The sequence below is a fragment of the Candidozyma auris genome, chromosome 1 (genome assembly GCF_003013715.1).
Source record: "Candidozyma auris chromosome 1, complete sequence".
NCBI classification, from domain to species: Eukaryota; Fungi; Ascomycota; class Pichiomycetes; order Serinales; family Metschnikowiaceae; genus Candidozyma; species Candidozyma auris.
In genome coordinates this window covers 3,109,398-3,125,969 of record NC_072812.1, presented here as the reverse complement: position 1 = coordinate 3,125,969, position 16,572 = coordinate 3,109,398, and the positions used below count along the sequence as shown (strand labels likewise).

At 45.9% G+C, this 16,572-nt stretch overlaps 8 protein-coding genes across 8 annotated transcripts; 2 read left to right on the top strand and 6 right to left on the bottom strand. All coding sequences in view use genetic code 12, as the record gives it.

The window, feature by feature from the left end:
- Nucleotides 1-121: 121 nt before the first annotated feature.
- Nucleotides 122-646, top strand: CJI96_0001433 (mitochondrial 54S ribosomal protein uL13m; the record flags this gene model as incomplete). The annotated part of the gene is made up of 1 exon (XM_029033122.2): nucleotides 122-646. The coding sequence occupies one exon, from the start codon at nucleotides 122-124 to the stop codon at nucleotides 644-646; it is 525 nt and encodes a 174-aa protein (XP_028893437.1).
- A 173-nt stretch (nucleotides 647-819) lies between these two features.
- CJI96_0001432 (DNA-directed RNA polymerase II subunit RPB2) lies at nucleotides 820-4,527 on the bottom strand (the record flags this gene model as incomplete). The annotated part of the gene is made up of 1 exon (XM_029033121.2): nucleotides 820-4,527. The coding sequence occupies one exon, from the start codon at nucleotides 4,525-4,527 to the stop codon at nucleotides 820-822; it is 3,708 nt and encodes a 1,235-aa protein (XP_028893436.1).
- A 248-nt stretch (nucleotides 4,528-4,775) lies between these two features.
- Nucleotides 4,776-5,642, top strand: MRP20 (mitochondrial 54S ribosomal protein uL23m; the record flags this gene model as incomplete). Its single annotated transcript, XM_029033120.2, has 1 exon — nucleotides 4,776-5,642. The coding sequence occupies one exon, from the start codon at nucleotides 4,776-4,778 to the stop codon at nucleotides 5,640-5,642; it is 867 nt and encodes a 288-aa protein (XP_028893435.1).
- Nucleotides 5,643-5,764: 122 nt separating this feature from the next.
- On the bottom strand, nucleotides 5,765-6,723 carry CJI96_0001430 (uncharacterized protein; the record flags this gene model as incomplete). The annotated part of the gene is made up of 2 exons (XM_029033119.2): nucleotides 5,765-6,656; nucleotides 6,707-6,723. The coding sequence occupies 2 exons, from the start codon at nucleotides 6,721-6,723 to the stop codon at nucleotides 5,765-5,767; spliced, it is 909 nt and encodes a 302-aa protein (XP_028893434.2).
- A 1,320-nt stretch (nucleotides 6,724-8,043) lies between these two features.
- DSL1 (Dsl1p) lies at nucleotides 8,044-10,230 on the bottom strand (the record flags this gene model as incomplete). The annotated part of the gene is made up of 1 exon (XM_029033118.2): nucleotides 8,044-10,230. One exon carries the CDS (start codon nucleotides 10,228-10,230, stop codon nucleotides 8,044-8,046), a length of 2,187 nt encoding a protein of 728 aa, XP_028893433.2.
- Nucleotides 10,231-10,750: 520 nt separating this feature from the next.
- CJI96_0001428 (uncharacterized protein) lies at nucleotides 10,751-11,632 on the bottom strand (the record flags this gene model as incomplete). The annotated part of the gene is made up of 1 exon (XM_029033117.2): nucleotides 10,751-11,632. The coding sequence occupies one exon, from the start codon at nucleotides 11,630-11,632 to the stop codon at nucleotides 10,751-10,753; it is 882 nt and encodes a 293-aa protein (XP_028893432.2).
- Nucleotides 11,633-12,194: 562 nt separating this feature from the next.
- CJI96_0001427 (uncharacterized protein) lies at nucleotides 12,195-12,977 on the bottom strand (the record flags this gene model as incomplete). Its single annotated transcript, XM_029033116.1, has 1 exon — nucleotides 12,195-12,977. One exon carries the CDS (start codon nucleotides 12,975-12,977, stop codon nucleotides 12,195-12,197), a length of 783 nt encoding a protein of 260 aa, XP_028893431.1.
- A 142-nt stretch (nucleotides 12,978-13,119) lies between these two features.
- CJI96_0001426 (uncharacterized protein) lies at nucleotides 13,120-14,871 on the bottom strand (the record flags this gene model as incomplete). The annotated part of the gene is made up of 1 exon (XM_029033115.2): nucleotides 13,120-14,871. One exon carries the CDS (start codon nucleotides 14,869-14,871, stop codon nucleotides 13,120-13,122), a length of 1,752 nt encoding a protein of 583 aa, XP_028893430.2.
- Between the last annotated feature and the right edge of the window lie 1,701 nt (nucleotides 14,872-16,572).

Here is a 16,572-nt window from a genome sequence, read left to right as displayed (position 1 = left end):
TAAGAGGACCTTGAAAGCTGTATTTTCACTTGGTGAGGTTCCTGTACACTTGATATCACAGAATCGCATTTTTTTTTTCCACTTCATTAAGGTTAACCTACTAATCAGCGCTTCTCAGCAAATGTCCCAGAGAATCGGTAACTCCACGCTCGCTCTAACTAGAGTGTGGCACCACGTGGATATGGCTGCCGACAAAAGAACGTTAGGTCGTTTGGCGGCGAGCATAGCCTTGACTTTGCAAGGGAAACATAAACCTACATACTCGCCCAACAGAGACCATGGAGATTACGTTGTTGTGACCAACTGCTCCCACATGAACGTGACGGGAAATAAGATGAAGGAGAAAACCTACTGGTCGCACACAGGCAGGCCGGGCTCGTTGAAACTTGTGCCTATGGAGAGAATGATTGCTAACAAAGGGTACGGGGAAATCTTGAAGAGAGCCGTCAAGGGTATGATACCTAAGAACAAGCTTAGACTTGCTAGAATGGACAGACTCAAGGTGTTTGATGGGCATGAACATCCATACACAGAAAACTTGATTGCTCACGCCGATGAGGTGCCAGACATGAAGAAGAAGCTTGCTGAGTTGGAGAGGAAGGAGGCTGTTGCTGCTGAGCTTAGGAAGCAATACCTTGGTCAGTAAATGGGATGAACTTGTAAATAAGAATATCAAATAGGTCACGAGGTATGTTGTAGAAGTAGGTACTGCAAAATTCTATGTGCAATGTCTGTCAGACTTGTCTACAACAGATCATAGTACTCATGCTTTCCGTTTATTTCCTTTTAAATGTTTATAATACAAGCTAGCTTAACCCCTTACACTCTCACGCTCACGCCAGAACTCTCCGTGTATAATCTTGGGGAGATGTTCATTGCCATCAACTCCTGAAACAATAACTTGGCAGCGTACGGAATGTGGATCTGGTAAATGTTCGTCTTGTTCTTGCACGAACGGCACTCGAATTGGTTCTTCTTCAAGTTGGCAATAACAGACATCAAACCACAAATACCACAAACATGCACTCTGAAGGCATCCGAGGCCTCCATCAACCTCTCTTTCAAGAAACCAGCCGCACCGTGTGCAATCATACAATCTCTCTCCATCTCTCCAAAACGCAAACCACCATCTCTCGATCTACCCTCCACTGGTTGTCTGGTCAAGACTTGCACCGGGCCTCTGGCTCTGGCGTGGATCTTGTCGTCAACCATATGTCTCAATCTTTGGTAATAGGTTGGACCAAAGAAGATCTGCGCCATTAACTTCTTACCTGTGTGACCATTATACATTACTTCAAAACCTCTCGACTGGTAGCCGTGCTCTCTTAACAACTTGGAGATGGCCTCAGCTGTGACATCAGTGAAGGGAGATGCATCACCCTCCAATCCGGACAACGAAGAAACCTTTGACAATAAACATTCAATCAAGTGGGCGACTGTCATTCGGGATGGAATAGCGTGTGGGTTGATGATCAAATCTGGAACAATTCCTTGTGCACTGAATGGCATGTCTTCGTGTCTGTAGGTGACACCAATAGTACCCTTTTGACCGTGACGAGATGCGAACTTATCACCAATCTGAGGAATCTTGGTTGTTCTCATTCTAACCTTGACAAACTTGGCGCCATCACCGTTTGTGGTCAACATGACCTGGTCAACAATACCCGATTCAGTACTTCTCAATGGAGTAGATGCATCCCTCTTGGTGTGATATTGTGTTCTCTGACCCAACTCCTCTGTATCAGGGGGAATAGGGGTAGTCTTTCCGATGATGATGTCTTCTCCACTGACTCTGACACCTGGGGCGATTAAACCATCATCATCTAATTTTTCGTATGTGCCATGCTTCAATCTCAAAGTGTCTGACCTGGACGGCTTCTCAAAAGTCTCCAAAGCTTTCATACCTTGCCTCTTTTCCAAATCCATGTAGGATCTGAAAAACAAGGATCTGAAAAGACCTCTGTCGATAGAAGATTGGTTCATGATCATAGAATCTTCCTGGTTGTAACCAGAATAACATGCGATAGCAACAATTGCATTTTGACCAGCAGGCAACTCACGGAATTTCAAGAACTCCATAGCACGCGTGGTTGCGAGTGGCTTCTGTGGGTAGTAAAGAATGTTAGCCATCGTGTCCATTCTGACGGCATAATTAGTCAAGAAAACACCCATAGCTTGCTTACCCATAGCAGATTGGTATGTGTTACGTGGAGATTGATTGTGATCTGGGAAAGGAATGATAGAAGCTGCAACACCAAGAATCATGGAAGGATGAATCTCGCAATGTGTAAAAGTATGCGTAGATGAAACGTATGTTGGCTTAATTCTCTTTGCTGGATCGAGATCCTGCTCCTCCATTTGCAAGCTTTTCTGCTGTGTTTCCGACAAAGAGCTCTTGGAAGCCTCCAAGTCTTCTGGGGTCATCGCGATCATTATAGTTTCCTCTTCCTCTGCATCAACATATTCCACCACACCGTCATTCACCAAGGAAGACCAGGTGTAGTGAGATGCCAGAGGGTCATCATCATACTCATCATATTCAGAATTCATCAACTTATGAATATGCTCCTTCTGCAATACAAGTTCACCCTTGGTTTCGGACTCAGGATCGTCATCGACAATGAACAATGGTCTGTAGACACGGCCAGCGTCAGTGAAAATCTTGAACTCTCTCTCTCTAATATCTCTGATGATAGAGACTTCAGGAGCGATATCACCACGTCTTCTCAATCTTCTCATCGTGTCGACCAACTGTGCTGGCTCTCTATGAGTACCGACCCAAACACCGTTGACAAAGACCCTTGTGCAATCAGGAGAATTCGAAGGAACATAGTCTTCCAATGGTTCCATACCCCATTCTTCCAAGAAATATAAAATAGGTTCTGATGCGGTTCCGACAGAGATACATGTCATCAAGGACAAGTTCTTCACCAAACCACACGCTTGACCCTCTGGAGTTTCTGCGGGACAAACAAGACCCCAATGGGTATTATGCAACTGTCTTGGTTTGGCAATCTTACCGTCTCTACCGATTGGCGTGTTGGTTCTTCTCAAGTGAGACAATGTCGATGAGTAGGTATAACGGTTCAACACTTGAGAGACACCAGCACGAGCACTCATAGCCTTTTTCTGTTCACCCCAGTTACCAGTGGCCAACGAGTAACGCAATCCATCAGTAATTGTTTGCGATTTCACAGCGAGAGTGAGGTTGAACTCCTTGTCGTTCTCGACACATCTCTGCATGTAGTTGTAGATATCCCTTGTCAACTTCTTAAAAAGAATACGGAACAAACCGGCCAACAAAGGACCAGCCAAGTCCAATCTCTTTTTACCAAAGTGATCTCTATCGTCGGGCTCTTTTCTCTCCAAAGCACACAACAACAATCTGTTTACCATGTAACCCAAGAAGAAAGCCTTTTTGGACTCGAAACCAGCCTCCTGGGTGATATTTGGTAGAAGCTCCTTTTGAAGAATATCTTTGGCATACTGGATACGCTTTTCTCTACGAATACCCAACACACCTCTTCTTCCGATGAAATCGAGTGCCACTTCTCTTTCCTGAATGACGAAACCCTCCTCAACACATGGCTTCAACATCTCCAACATTTGCCAGTCATTAGCATCATAGCAGATGTGTTCCAAGATATCACCGTCAGGGACAACACCAAGCGCTCTGAAGACAATGACAATAGGGATATCTTCTTTTATGTAAGGGAGAGTGGCCTTTATAGTTCTTCCTGAGGTGCCCTTATCGTCTCTGCCGTAAAGCTTAATTTGCATAGAAGAGATCAACCTGGAGCCCTTCTCCAAAGCTGATCTGATTTCTGCGACGTGAGAGATGGGTGAAGGAGCCGCCTTCTTAAAAACCTGCACGATATTAGCTGCTGATCTTTCCTGAGCAATCAAAACTTTCTCTGAACCATTAATGACAAAATAACCACCCATATCGTAGGGACACTCCTTCAACTCATAAAACTCGTGCTCTCCCAAGTCACGTAACATACAGAATTTCGACCGCAACATGATCGGGACTTTACCCAAAAAAACCTTGGTCAGCGCATCCTCATTTTCCACCTTCTCTTCAATCCACTCAAGTTCAGTGCCCCGTTTAATTCTGTCGTCAGACTTAAACTTTTTCTTCGTCATGTCCACATACAAAGGAGAAGAATACGTGAGATTACGTAAACGGGCCTCCTGTGGAAACATAGGGTGGGTGGTACCGTCGCCTTCCGTCTGGGTTGGCTTCGAGATATAAATCTTACCAAAAGTGATTTCGTACCGCTTGTTCTCATACTGGTCCTCGGATGTATGCTGAGCCGGCTGATCCAAAATCAAGTGCGAGTCTTCCCATACAAGCTCCTGGATGGTCGATTCGATGAACTCATCGAAGGAGTCCAACTGTTGTGAGACCAAGCCCTTTTCCTGGAAGAAGGACGAGATCACCGTCCAGCAATCCTCTGGTGTGATCGAGCTGTCATCTTCCTCATACGTGTAGGGATCGTCCACGGTGGCTGGGGGAGTGGACATTTGGGACGAGGTTGTAAGGAGAACTGGTAAGGTAGTAAGGCTCTACGGGTTTCTGTTTGGTGAGTGGGAATTTTCGCATGGTGAGTTTTGGGTCGGGGACGACCTCTCGTAGTGGCGATAGTGAAAGAACGCTTCACATCGTCAACTACACAAAGCTTGATCAATCACATGATCTTAACCACGTGCATTTTCCCTTCACTATGGCGAAAATCTTCACTCCACCGCTAACTTACTCAACCTACCAACCCATGACCTCCATCCTTCGAGCCGTGGCTGGCGTGGCCAGGGCTATTCCTAGGCGCTTTGTCCACCACAAAATGTCCCCCAAGGATTACCCCAAGGTCAACGTGGCCGACGTCGACCTCAATCCTCCCAAATACGGTTTCCGTAGGGAGAGAAAACCGCTTCTCTCCCAGCTGGTGAAAGACACGCTTTTCCCGGCTGTTGCAATCAAAGAGTTATATAAAAATGAAGGAAAGCCAGTGCCAATGAAGTTTAGAGGTAACAACGATGAAGTTGCTCGCAGAAACTATGAGAGGTTTCAGGAGGAAGTCGCCATGGGCCTTCCTCACTTCAAGGTTGGCAATAAGAAAGTGTACCTTCCCAAGGCCAGAGTCATTCTTTTGCATCCGCTTGCAAGACACACGCCGTACCAGGCCCGTTTTCTCGTCCCTCGTAATTTCAACAAGCTCGACTTAAGGGACTACCTTTGGCATGTATATGGCTTGAGAGCCCTTAACGTCACTGTTCAGCTAACGCCAAGAGTGTGGAAGAGACGTCAGAACGATTTTGCTCGTCACAGAAGTCGCCAGTTGAAAATCATGACCATCGACATGGAGGAGCCGTTTGTGTGGCCTAAGTTGCCAGAGAAGGCTCAGGACATGGGCTACACGAGAATGAAGGAACAGCTTGAGTACTCCAAGAGATTGATGGGCAAATCAGACGCAGAGAGACCTGTAGATGCCTTTGACGGTATCTTCAACAAGACAGAACTTCCCAACACGTTCGTGTCGGCAAAATCCCAGAAAGTGTTGAAGGAGAAAGTCGATGCCATGGTTGCCAAGGAGGAACTGGCCATTGACAGACGTAAGGTGGCCCAGTTTTTGAAATTATAAAAGCCGAGGATTTTTGTGATGGGTCGAAATTAAACTTCATTGTATATAGTGGATATTTGTAGCCATAGAAAAAGAATTACTAACCAGATACCTAACGTACCACACCCAAATCTAAATGATCATCACCACCACAGCTTCTTGTGTTCCTTGGAGGCGGTTCTCTGTTTCACGTCCTGGTCCTGAGCCTCAGGAGGGGAAGGCGAGGGGGTGTTGACCACGTCATAGTCGGCCAAGTCCTCCTTTGTGGGTTCCGACCGCTGAAGGTTCTTTGCAAGATTTGAGAAATTCAGAAGGTGAGCAGCGGCGGCGCCAAAGCCAGCATCACGAGCAGCATTCATGAGATTTTCACTCGCAGAGGAGCCTTCTTTCGGAGTCTCTCTTGGAACAGCCGACTGAGCGCCAGGAGCACCTGCCTCTCGAGAAGTTTGGTCTCGAAATGCGTTCTTCAAGAGCATCGACCCAGCATAGGAGAACAACGTCGAGGCGCCCGAGAACTTGGCTACGGAGTCCAACACCCGCTCAAAGTTGAAATTGACAATGGCCTGAAGATGGTCGTCAAAGAGCGGCTTAAGGTACTGGAAGTACACCAACCCGCAACCCTGAGACGAGAAACCCACCCACTCCTGCTGCACCTCGGCCGGGCTCAAGGCCTTGGTTCTGTTGAGACGCAACGAGCTCAACACAATGGGCAGAATGAGCCACGCCGACACCAAAAGGCGGAACAGCGAGTACAAGGGCAACCACGACAAGAAGAGCGCCAGCTCGGCAATGCCAATGCTCACATGGACAATCCAGTACACTAGCCACATCTGGACGGTGAGCAAGCGTGAGTTCAAGAAGTCCTCCTCGACGGACCCGTCGCCGCCAGCAGTGGCTCTCTTGAGCATTGTGCCTAATGGGATAGTCACTGAGCCTAATTGGACCGAGGTGGCCGCCGACAGAGACGCCACTCGTGCGTAGTCATCATACGCCTTGTAAGAGGCGATAACGGGGTAGATAGAGCCGACAAAGAGACTGCGTGTTAGTAAGATAGTTTGGAGGCGACGGCAATTGTGTGTACGTACTTGAATATGCCAAACATGGGGGAAAAGAAGTGTTGCAAACAGTGATGGCGATAAGCCGGTATGATAAGGTATGTGCACGCAGGCAGGGGCGAGCACCCACACAAGGAGGCGAAGGATCCTGAGGCTACGAGAAGAGAGAATGTACTTTTTGTGGAGTCAATGCTAGGTGATAGAGCAGATGCTGTTTATGGGCTTAAGTTTTTTGTATCTGATATGTTTTCTTTGTTTGGTCCAGTTGAATTGGTATGGTTCTGCTGGGCTGGGGCTGGGGCAGGTAGGTGGGCTTTTCGCAGCCACTGAAAGTGGGTGGGTGGGAAGAGCATTGCTGTGGTGCAAGTAGCAGAAAGGATAGGATTTGGGAAACGTTGATGGGTGAAGACGGGTTATTCAGGTGGGTTTTCTGGGGCCAGAGTCGGTTTAAAGTTTTGCAGTACTTTTGAACCTCGGGAATCGATGACCTTTTTTTTCTTATTACCTCCACACATCAACTATGCAGCTCAAGACGAACACGGACAAAACCATCGCAACCCGTGAACTGCTGGAGAGATAAACAAGCACTTTTGCTTACCATTTTTTTTATTGGAAAATGTAGGGAAGCACCTAGTTGAATTCCTGAGTTCAAGTATTTATACTGGTGCGAGGGGTTCTGGCTGCGAAAAGCTGTCGATTGCTCAGTGCCCCACAATGACAACACCTTTCTACCAGCACGCTGGAGACAAACGCACACACACACACACACACATATATATATATATATATATATTTATATATATATGGGTAGACATACGTGATTAGGCGTCCATGAATAATCCCAGATTCACCAGAACTAGATCTGGATGACGTGATAGCACGGCTCTTCACCCTTCACCAGAGAATTACACTAAGTAAGAGATATGAGGGTGCATTACGGCCCAAATTCCCATACTCTTTGAGTGTCACTTGTCATTAATTCAGAATCACCACCTTTTGCCATTAACTTTTCTCTCAGAATTACTCTCATTGTCATCTCACCCGAGACCGTATTCGGTAAACCACAAAGCAGTGTGCAGGACATTATCAATAAAGGTAATTAACCGCCGTGGTCGTCAATTGGTAAGCAACTTTCTTATTCACAAATGCCTCACCAATATCAATTCAATGTCAAAATGGCATGCTCAGGCTGCTCAAACGCAGTTCTGAAGGCTTTGGGCAGATTGGACGGTGTCACCGACACCAAAATCTCCTTGGAGTCGCAAACTGTGGATGTCATCACCAGCGACACTTTGGACTATGATGCCGTGTACAACACAATTGCAAAGACAGGCAAGAAGGTCATTGACGGAAAGACCATCAGCTGATTAACTGCTCCGGACTTCGAATATCTCCTGAATGCAGTTCTCTCTTAGACCACTAGCTATAAATACACTTTTCAACACCTGAATCAACTCCTCTGTAGAGAAGTCGAAGAAGTCTCCCTGGTAGAAATGCTCCATGATGTCGTTGAGATGATTGTTCAAGAGTAAAATGGCCTGTTTAGTCTTGTTATATGTGGCCAATCTGTTGCTTTCAGACCCAAGTCTGCGAAGCACATTTGCCTCCACCTCGCCAAGACTCTCGAGAACGAGAGTGAACTTTTCACACTGAAACTCAGTCAACTCTGTTGAAGAGAGTATACCGTCTAAAACCCAAGTATTGGCGTAGTTGCACAAGCCCACGATCGTAGATTTCAAGAGTCCTTTGTTGGTGTTAGCCATGTCAGATTCGACTAATTGTGTGAGACTGTTATTGAAGTTGCTGATGGCAGCAGTGATACCAACCGACTCTTCGGTGGAGCCAGAGGAGCCCCCATTATTCGTGAAGTCAATAGAGCTCAAAAAGAGGCTTATCTGGCCACGCAATTGAATTTGAGCATGTTTCCATTGTGCTTCTGCAAAGGTTATGGTTTCATCATAACCTAGCGCTTGAAGGTCATTGTATAACAAAAGCAGCTCGTGAAGAGGTCGGTAAGATGTTAATGCAAATTCGCAAACAGCATAAAGAAGTTCGTCCAAGTTCTCCTGTCCAGTCTCAGAAACAAAATCGCTGACAATCTGTTTAACTGCGCCTATAACAGAGCTTGTAGTTACAACGTCTGTGTATGTTGCCTGGGGAGGAGGCGCAACTTGTGTGGAAGGAGCAGTCTGAGGGATGGAGGCTGGCTTTAGCTGAGCTTGTTGTTTTGGTTTTATGGGGGATTTTTTGACCGCATCATCGTCGTCATCGTCCCAATCGTCGTCCCAATCGCGATCCCAACCATCATCATCTCCAGCAGCCTGTTCCTCATCTGATCCCCAAGGCTGATCCCAATCAACTTCGTCATCCTGTTCAGGTTCCAGAACAGACTGGGCTGAGGGTTGAGGCTCGCTTTGTGCTGGAGGAGGAGGAGGAGGAAGAGGAGGAGGTTGAAAAGCGGCTTCTTGTCTCTCGATCTCAATATTCTGGCAAATCTTCAAGTCTTTTGCAAATTTTGAACTATTAAAGTAGTTCCTGACCTTATCGATGTATTTGGACGTGACCCAGTCAAGGTGGAGTCTATTAATGCTGCTGTCGATTTGGTCAACTGAACCTAGCGATCTAGAAATCTGCATATTCCAACCTGTTTTCAGGGCACCTTGAACGGTGTTCACCAATTCCTGTGAGAGCAGCTCTCTGTTGCTCATAAACTGCTCGATGTTTTCCGAAATCATGTTCACAATGTTGTTGTTAATCTTTGTCAGGTAGTAATTTTTGAACGACTGGTTTTCTAGCAAGTTAATGAACGCTGTAAAGTTGCGAACAGAGTCAAAGTAGTACTTCGAGAGAAATTGAGAAGCTGGAAGAGCATCTGCGAGTTCAATGACGGTCTCGTTTTCCGATTCAGAATATAGCAGGAGATAGTTCTTCTTGTTCACGAGTGGATCTAAAAGAAACTTATCCCACAGCTGCTTGAATCTATTGAGCGTTTCTGTCACCACATTTTCACCAGTAAACACCTCAAAGTCTGAAACTATTCTTAAGAAGTCTTTGAGCAGATGAGTTTGCTCATTTATTGTGAGAGAAGTGGAAATTCTCACTGATGCCAGTTCTTGCTGTATATGACGTGTAAACAAAACACCCAATTGATGACGGTAGGACTCGATAATTTTCTCATACGACTCCTGCAAATTCGAGCCAATGATGTAGTTGTCTTTAAGAAAAGGGGCGATCTTCAGCTTTAGGTTCTTGATGTTCTGAAGTATTCCTTCTAACTCAACGCTGTCGCAGACATAATTGCCTTCGTTCAATGGATCAAACAGAAGCTGTGTTTCGTGGATCAAGTTTTTGAGGATCCAAAGTTGCTGGAGCTGCTGTGCAGCCAAAGTGGTCTGCTGATGTTCATTATCTAACTGGTAAAGAGTCTTGTTGTGGAACTCTGACACATCGTTGATGATGAGATTTGAAGGTTGAAGATTCTTTGCGAACTGCTCAATTCGATCATTAATGACGCTGAGTTGCCTCTTATTCTCTTCTAGGCGTTGCGCTAGCATCACTTTGTCTTCGCTGGATCTGGTTGGCGATACCGTGATAAGTTGTAGTGGCACATACAGTACCTACACTGGGAAACACAATCACTACTAGAGTAGTTAAAGAATGGAAAAATTTTTTTATACTCTAAATCAGATCCTAGGGCCTTGATACTTTTGCTATCTATGTTTATGTCTTGATGGGACTGCTTGAGATTCTAATTGGAAGCCAACTGTTTGCGGGAGAGTGTACCTACAACGTGCAAACAAAGGACAAAGGAAATGTCGCAGTATCCTCATTATATAGTGTTGATGTAGTTGTATCGCCTCATCGATCTGATAATCTAATCTCAAAGCCTTTCAGGAAGTAGCAATAAATAGAGCCATATTTTGCACAGTACAGAGACAATAACGGAAGCACCAACTCAGAGTGACTTGCATATTCGCCGAAGATTTTTTTTTTATCATGCAAACGACGAAGGGCCATCTGGTGCTCTTTAAGAAGGTAGTATTCTCGATTGTCGAGATTCAAACCCGCAACAGATTAGATCAAGTCCTCTGTGATGTCGTCATCAATGTACTCATCGTCTTTGTTCATTCTGTAGATGGTCATACCCATGCTGGCGATGTTCAAGAAGTTCATAAACCAGTCGGGCACGGCCATGGCGTAGAGCTCAATCACGTTAAAGGTCAAGTCCAAAAAGTTCCCCACGAGTTCGAAGCGAAGCATCATTTTATCGAACTTCAAGTCCCGGAGCACTTTTTCGTACTTAAGAAGCACGTTATTTTCATTTTTCTCAGGCTCCTCCAAGAGCTTCGAGTTAGACTGGTTCTTCAAGATGGACAACTCCGTACGCACCTTGCGTTCTTTGCGTATCACATTGAGTAGCTGAGATATCGTCTTTCGGAGCAAGAAAATCAAAATAAGCACCCACAACCGGTTGGTGTGTTTCAAAAGATGAGCCAATTTCGCTGGGAACATCGGGAGTTTCGAAAACAAGTGCATGTTGTCAAGAATGTTTGCTAGCAGCTCCAATATCAGAATTACCACGTGCTCGACCTTCTTGAATGTGAATCTCTGTTTTCTCTTGCGAAACTTCTTTGGGCTAGATGGCGTCTCAGGCTCCTGCTTGGGCACTGAAAACTTGTGGAAGATTGGAGGGTATAAAGGAGGAGGTAAAGGGGGCAGTTGCTGTTGCTTTCTTTGCTGCTGTTTTTGTTGCTCCTGCTGCTTCTGCTGTTCCCGCTTGAGCTTCAAAAGCTGCTCGTACTTGTCCTTAGTGACGGTCTGGTTTCCTTGTTGGTATTCTTTCTCGATAAGCTTGAGTAGATCCTGTACTACCTTATTCTTCTCTGTGGCGCTCTTCTTCGTCTGGATAAATGGGGTCTTGGTGTCTACTGCGGGTAATACTGACGTGGCAGCCATGCTAGGAAAGAAGAAAGGAGAAAGAACTTTACGACACGCTTTGGGAAGCTATGATAATGGGGTTACTTGTATGGCGTACCTCGAACCGAGGCATGTGCGACTGGCCAGTGTGAGTGAGGGTATTACATAACGAGGGGGCAAGGATAGGTAAAGCGAGGTAGTTAAAGTTAATTTGTTGTTCTGATGGAGTCGGTTATTGTTAACTAGACGTGCTTTGTTGATTTAGAGATGAGATAGGAGATCGAGGAGGATTATTACGTTAGCTGGCTTTATTTCAATGGTTTGCAGCAGTCAGAGACCCTGAACCCTCCTTAAGAATGAGGTAAATACATTCACCTCAGTTGAAATTAACTCTTTTCAAAAGTGGAGTTCTCCCGTGAGACGAGATGCCTCTCATGTAAATTCTATAACTTTGTTACTTTTTTTTTTTTTGGGACGTGGTTCACATTTACCCGAAAATTGTCCTAAACCTTCTATTCAAGTATAATCCCATATTGATAAATAAAGCTTTAGACGTTCAAATATCCTTGCAGTTGAATTTCAGCTTCCCATAAAACGTTGTCTACACCAGGATATTACCTTCAAATCGACTGAGCAACCCCTTGACGTCTCCTAACTTCTGCGCATACTCCTGCTGCTCTCCCTTCAACACTTGCGTTTCTCCATCTTCGACTTGGTTTTTTAAATCGCTTGCCCGTCGCCTCAATTCTTCTTCCTGGCTCTTCTTTTCTGCAAGCTCTCTCTTGGCCTTTTCTAGTTTCTCTCTGACCTCCTTCAATGCGGCCTCGTCACTTTCCACGGCGCTGTTGGCAATGCTGATTGCTTCGCTAAGCCCTATATCATCGGAGTCTATGAGCTTCTTGAAATGGAATAGCGTCTTGTAGTGTTCATTCTCAGACTCCTCCATCAACAGATCGAGCTCTTTTTGTAGTTGCGCCGCTTCGTCCAATCCTTTTTGGGCTTCCTCCTTCTCTTTTGCGAGCTTTTCGTTCAATCTTATGACTTCCTCTGCCACGTTTTCAGCTTGTTCTGTCAGCGCCTCAATCTCTCTCTTGAGCTGTTTTAGTGACTCCTTGAGCTGACCATTTTCACCAACTATATTATCTATATCCTCTTCTGAGATGCTCTTCTCATCAATAAGGAGTAGCCTTAAGAATTTATCTCTGGTCTCCTGCTCCAAATATTGGAACTTGAGCTTGGAGGAGAAATGCTTGAGATGGGTGATTTCTTCTTTGATCTTGGAAGGGTTTCGAAGTCCGGAGTTCGAGGAGCTGATGGCATTATCGAAAACCTCCTTCGCTTGTCCAATCAGCGTATCCTTGCCAATTGTTTGAATGGTCGTCATCTTTTATGTCTAGTTGTTTGTTTGTTTTGATAAATCTATCTTCAATACCCCAGCTTTTGTCCGTGTTTTGTGCGCGCATTACAGGTACTTACTTGAATCTATGCAAATGATTGGTTTTATATACTTTGCTTCAAATGTACACTTATTTCTCTTTGAATTTATCGAGCTCTGCTGAGAGCATTGCTGGCACTTCGACAGACTCAGTATCGTCCACCGTCTTGATGTTTCTGGCCTTCTCCTTTTGAAGCTTCTTCTGTTCCTGCTCTTCAGCCTCCTTCTTCTCGCTAGGCGTCATGATAAAGTCGTTGAAATTGATCTTGGAGGAGACTCTACTGTCGTCCTCGTCATCGGCGGTCTCATTCCATTCCTTCAACTCCATCTCGTGTTCTCTCTCAATCGCAAACTTGACAGCTTCAAGCACATTCTTACACACGTGCTTTGGCTTGTACTTGGGCTCAGTGCCGGCCTGGTATACACCGGTTTCCACAAGAATGGAGAACCACGAATCGTCGTGCGAGTTGGCAAATCTGATGTCGGACTCAGGAGTGTCACCGACAAAGTAAACTGTCGATGCAGGAGGCAACTGCAACTGAATCTTGTCCTGCAAGCTCAATTCTCCCAACTTATCCACTGCCTTGTCGGTGTCATCGTCAGAAGTGTCATCCTCATCACTCTCGTAGTTGCCCGAATCCAACTTAGCCTGATTGATGAATTCTTCACCCTCGTCATTAATCAAGATATCGGCATCTTGAGCATTAGGATCATGAATGTTCATCTTCTTTAAGTGCTCGTCCAACATTCCTCTTCTCCATTTCTTTAAGACCTTGTTGGCGAACTTGAAAGTGCCAACTTGAGGTTTACCAAATCTGTGCACTTTTAATTCGAGACCGGTATGCTCTCTGTACAATGCGGCAATGGACACCTGCAAAGCACCCATACCGTATCTATTCAACTTGTAGTTAGTGGCCCAAATAAAGTCGGAGTGGGCAAAATAGATCTCGGGGCCCTCGTTGTAAGTCTTGGATTCGGTACCCATGACACCATTTTTCGACAAAAGCAACTCCAAAATAATTTGCTGGTCAGCTGCCCAATTTCTTGAGTCAGCAAAAACAAGAATGGCATCAATGGATATCTTGGAGAAGTCCACATCTTCTTTGCAACAGACAAGCTCTTCCTCAGTCAAGTCATGATAAGGAGAGACTGCTGGGTTCCACTTCAAAATATCCAATGGAGTGTATACATTCTTGAAGCCGTAAGACTCAGCAACGTTTCTGCACACGTTACCGACACCACCTACAACCAAGACGTTTTTGTAAAGAGGCACCAAGTCTCTCATAGGTGTGTGGCCCTGGATGATCTGTTCCACCTTGATTTCTGTCTCCAATCTCTTAGACAAGTCATCGGCTCTAACTTGCTCAGGCTTACCACCACCGTTCGTGACGTAGATTGAAGGAACCTTGATGTTATACTTGTTATCGCCGTTCAACATGCGAATAGCGTCTTTTGCAACAGGGATAGTGTCGGGGCCTCTCAAGAGAACACCATCGATATCGAAACAGAAAGCGTACGAAGCCACTCTTGGGTGGTCAATGATGGACTTCTTCTTACGCTTGATGATGGACGAGTTTCTCAGCAACTTGGCCAACGAGTCGACCTTCTTCAAGTTGGCGTTAGACCCCTGTTTACTTAAAGAGGCAGACGACGAGAGCTTGGTCAAGCCGTTCTGCCACTGATTCAAGTCAGAGAGCGACAATGAGGACACCTTGTGCTTCCTCTGCGAGGGCGTCAAATCGTCGATCCCGTCGTTGTTCAAGTACGACTTGAACGCAGGCGATTCAGCAGCATTAGTATTAGCAGCAGCAGCAGCAGGAGCAGCGTCTGGGGAACTAGGCATGTTGAATGTGTTGTAATGTAAGTGATCTGAATGGGCAACCAAAAACGAGATATCCTGTCCTTATATACTTCGGAGTGAGACAAGCACCGTACTGTGTGCATTACCGCGGGGCGTGCCGCTGTGGAATAACTAGGGAGCTGCCACGCACAATCATGGGCTATGTGCTGGACGGCAGCGCTGTATGCAAGAGCCATGTAGCAACTTAGCACGCCGGTTGCAAAAGCGAGGAGACAGCAGCCGTCCAAAAGAAGGGGAAGAAGGGAAAAATGGAGGAAGAGCACGAGAAAGAAAGCAGAAGTTGAACGAAAAAGCCGCAAAGAAAGTTGGGGGTTCTGGTCCTCTTTATACCGGCTGCCCGCTTTGTCGTAAGTGTATTTCGTCATAGCCGATCAGTACCCTCGCCGCAGAGAAGCCCACAGAAAGCGACTGGCGAATGCTGTAGAAGCATAGACAGTGTGGGCGGAGGAAACTGAACACAAGGAAAATTGTAGACGCTTTGTGACCAGAAGGGCTGGATTTGCATTGAAGGTTAGATCATTCGAGCACTTTGATTGGTCCAGAGCAATGAAGTTGGCGGCTCCAGGTTCTTGGTTTCAATTAAGCTCCCGTGGCGCCAGCTTTCCACTGACGCTGGCACTTGCACTGGCCACTTTCAAACCCCTGCCAGATCCCTGTCCCATCTCCACTGATTCTAGCTCTCTGGGACCCCGTGTGTTTCAAATTTCTCGACTTTACCGCACTACAGCGAGCTTGCGGTGGTCCCAGCGCCAAAATACTAAACGCCTCATATAGCTAGCGGCATAAGATCTGTTCTCATCAATCAGTGCAACCGAAGTGAATTTCAACTTTCACAAAATGACCTTGTCATCTAAAAGGCTCCTGCTGATTCCGCATAGAAGCTTGTCTCCAAAATGTCGAGAAGTATAATGCCAGGGTTCTCCTCCTGGGTGGTGCGAATTCTGCCCGACGCTTGCTAATACGCAGCTGTACGAAGCTTGCTACAAGGTGAGCCGCTAGGTTGGGTCAGCGTTGGCAGTGTAAATATATTCCCGTAGTTTTGTTGTTCATGGCCGTTTTTTGTGATGACACGATGGTGGTCTGCCTGGGGTTTGCCGTTTACGGTCTGCTGGTGATCCACTGTGCGAGAGATCTGTTCACCTTTTAGGGTGGATGAGATTAACACCCGAGCTCAAGTACGTGTTTGAGAGTCAAAGGTTTATTCGACTCGTCTTTGGGTTGCGAGGATTTTGGCCTCAAGATCCCCCGACGGTAGCAAACCTTATGCCTATACTCTCTGTGCCTCTAACATATACTTCCAGCAGTAAGCTCTTCTTGAACATACAGAATATTGACTCAGTCGTGACTCTATCATGAGCATTGCTTCGACGAAAAGGGCTTCCTGCTTTTCCTCGTGTATGTGAGTGACTGTGGCTGATTCAATGGTGAGGCGGATATGTAGAGTACTGCTTCAGCCTTACAAACACTGAGATTCCTCGGAAACAGAGGCAAGGGAGTTTGTAGTCGCTGGAAACAGACAAACAAGATCCAATTTAGTGAGAGCAGTTGAATCATTTAATTTTCTGGTGTTGTACTGCTCTTTGTCTATAATGTTCTGTTGATAAGACACGTTCGTGTTTCATACTTTGCATTTTGTCATTCACTACCAACCGTGGTGACCACATCCCGTAGATTCTTCAGCTC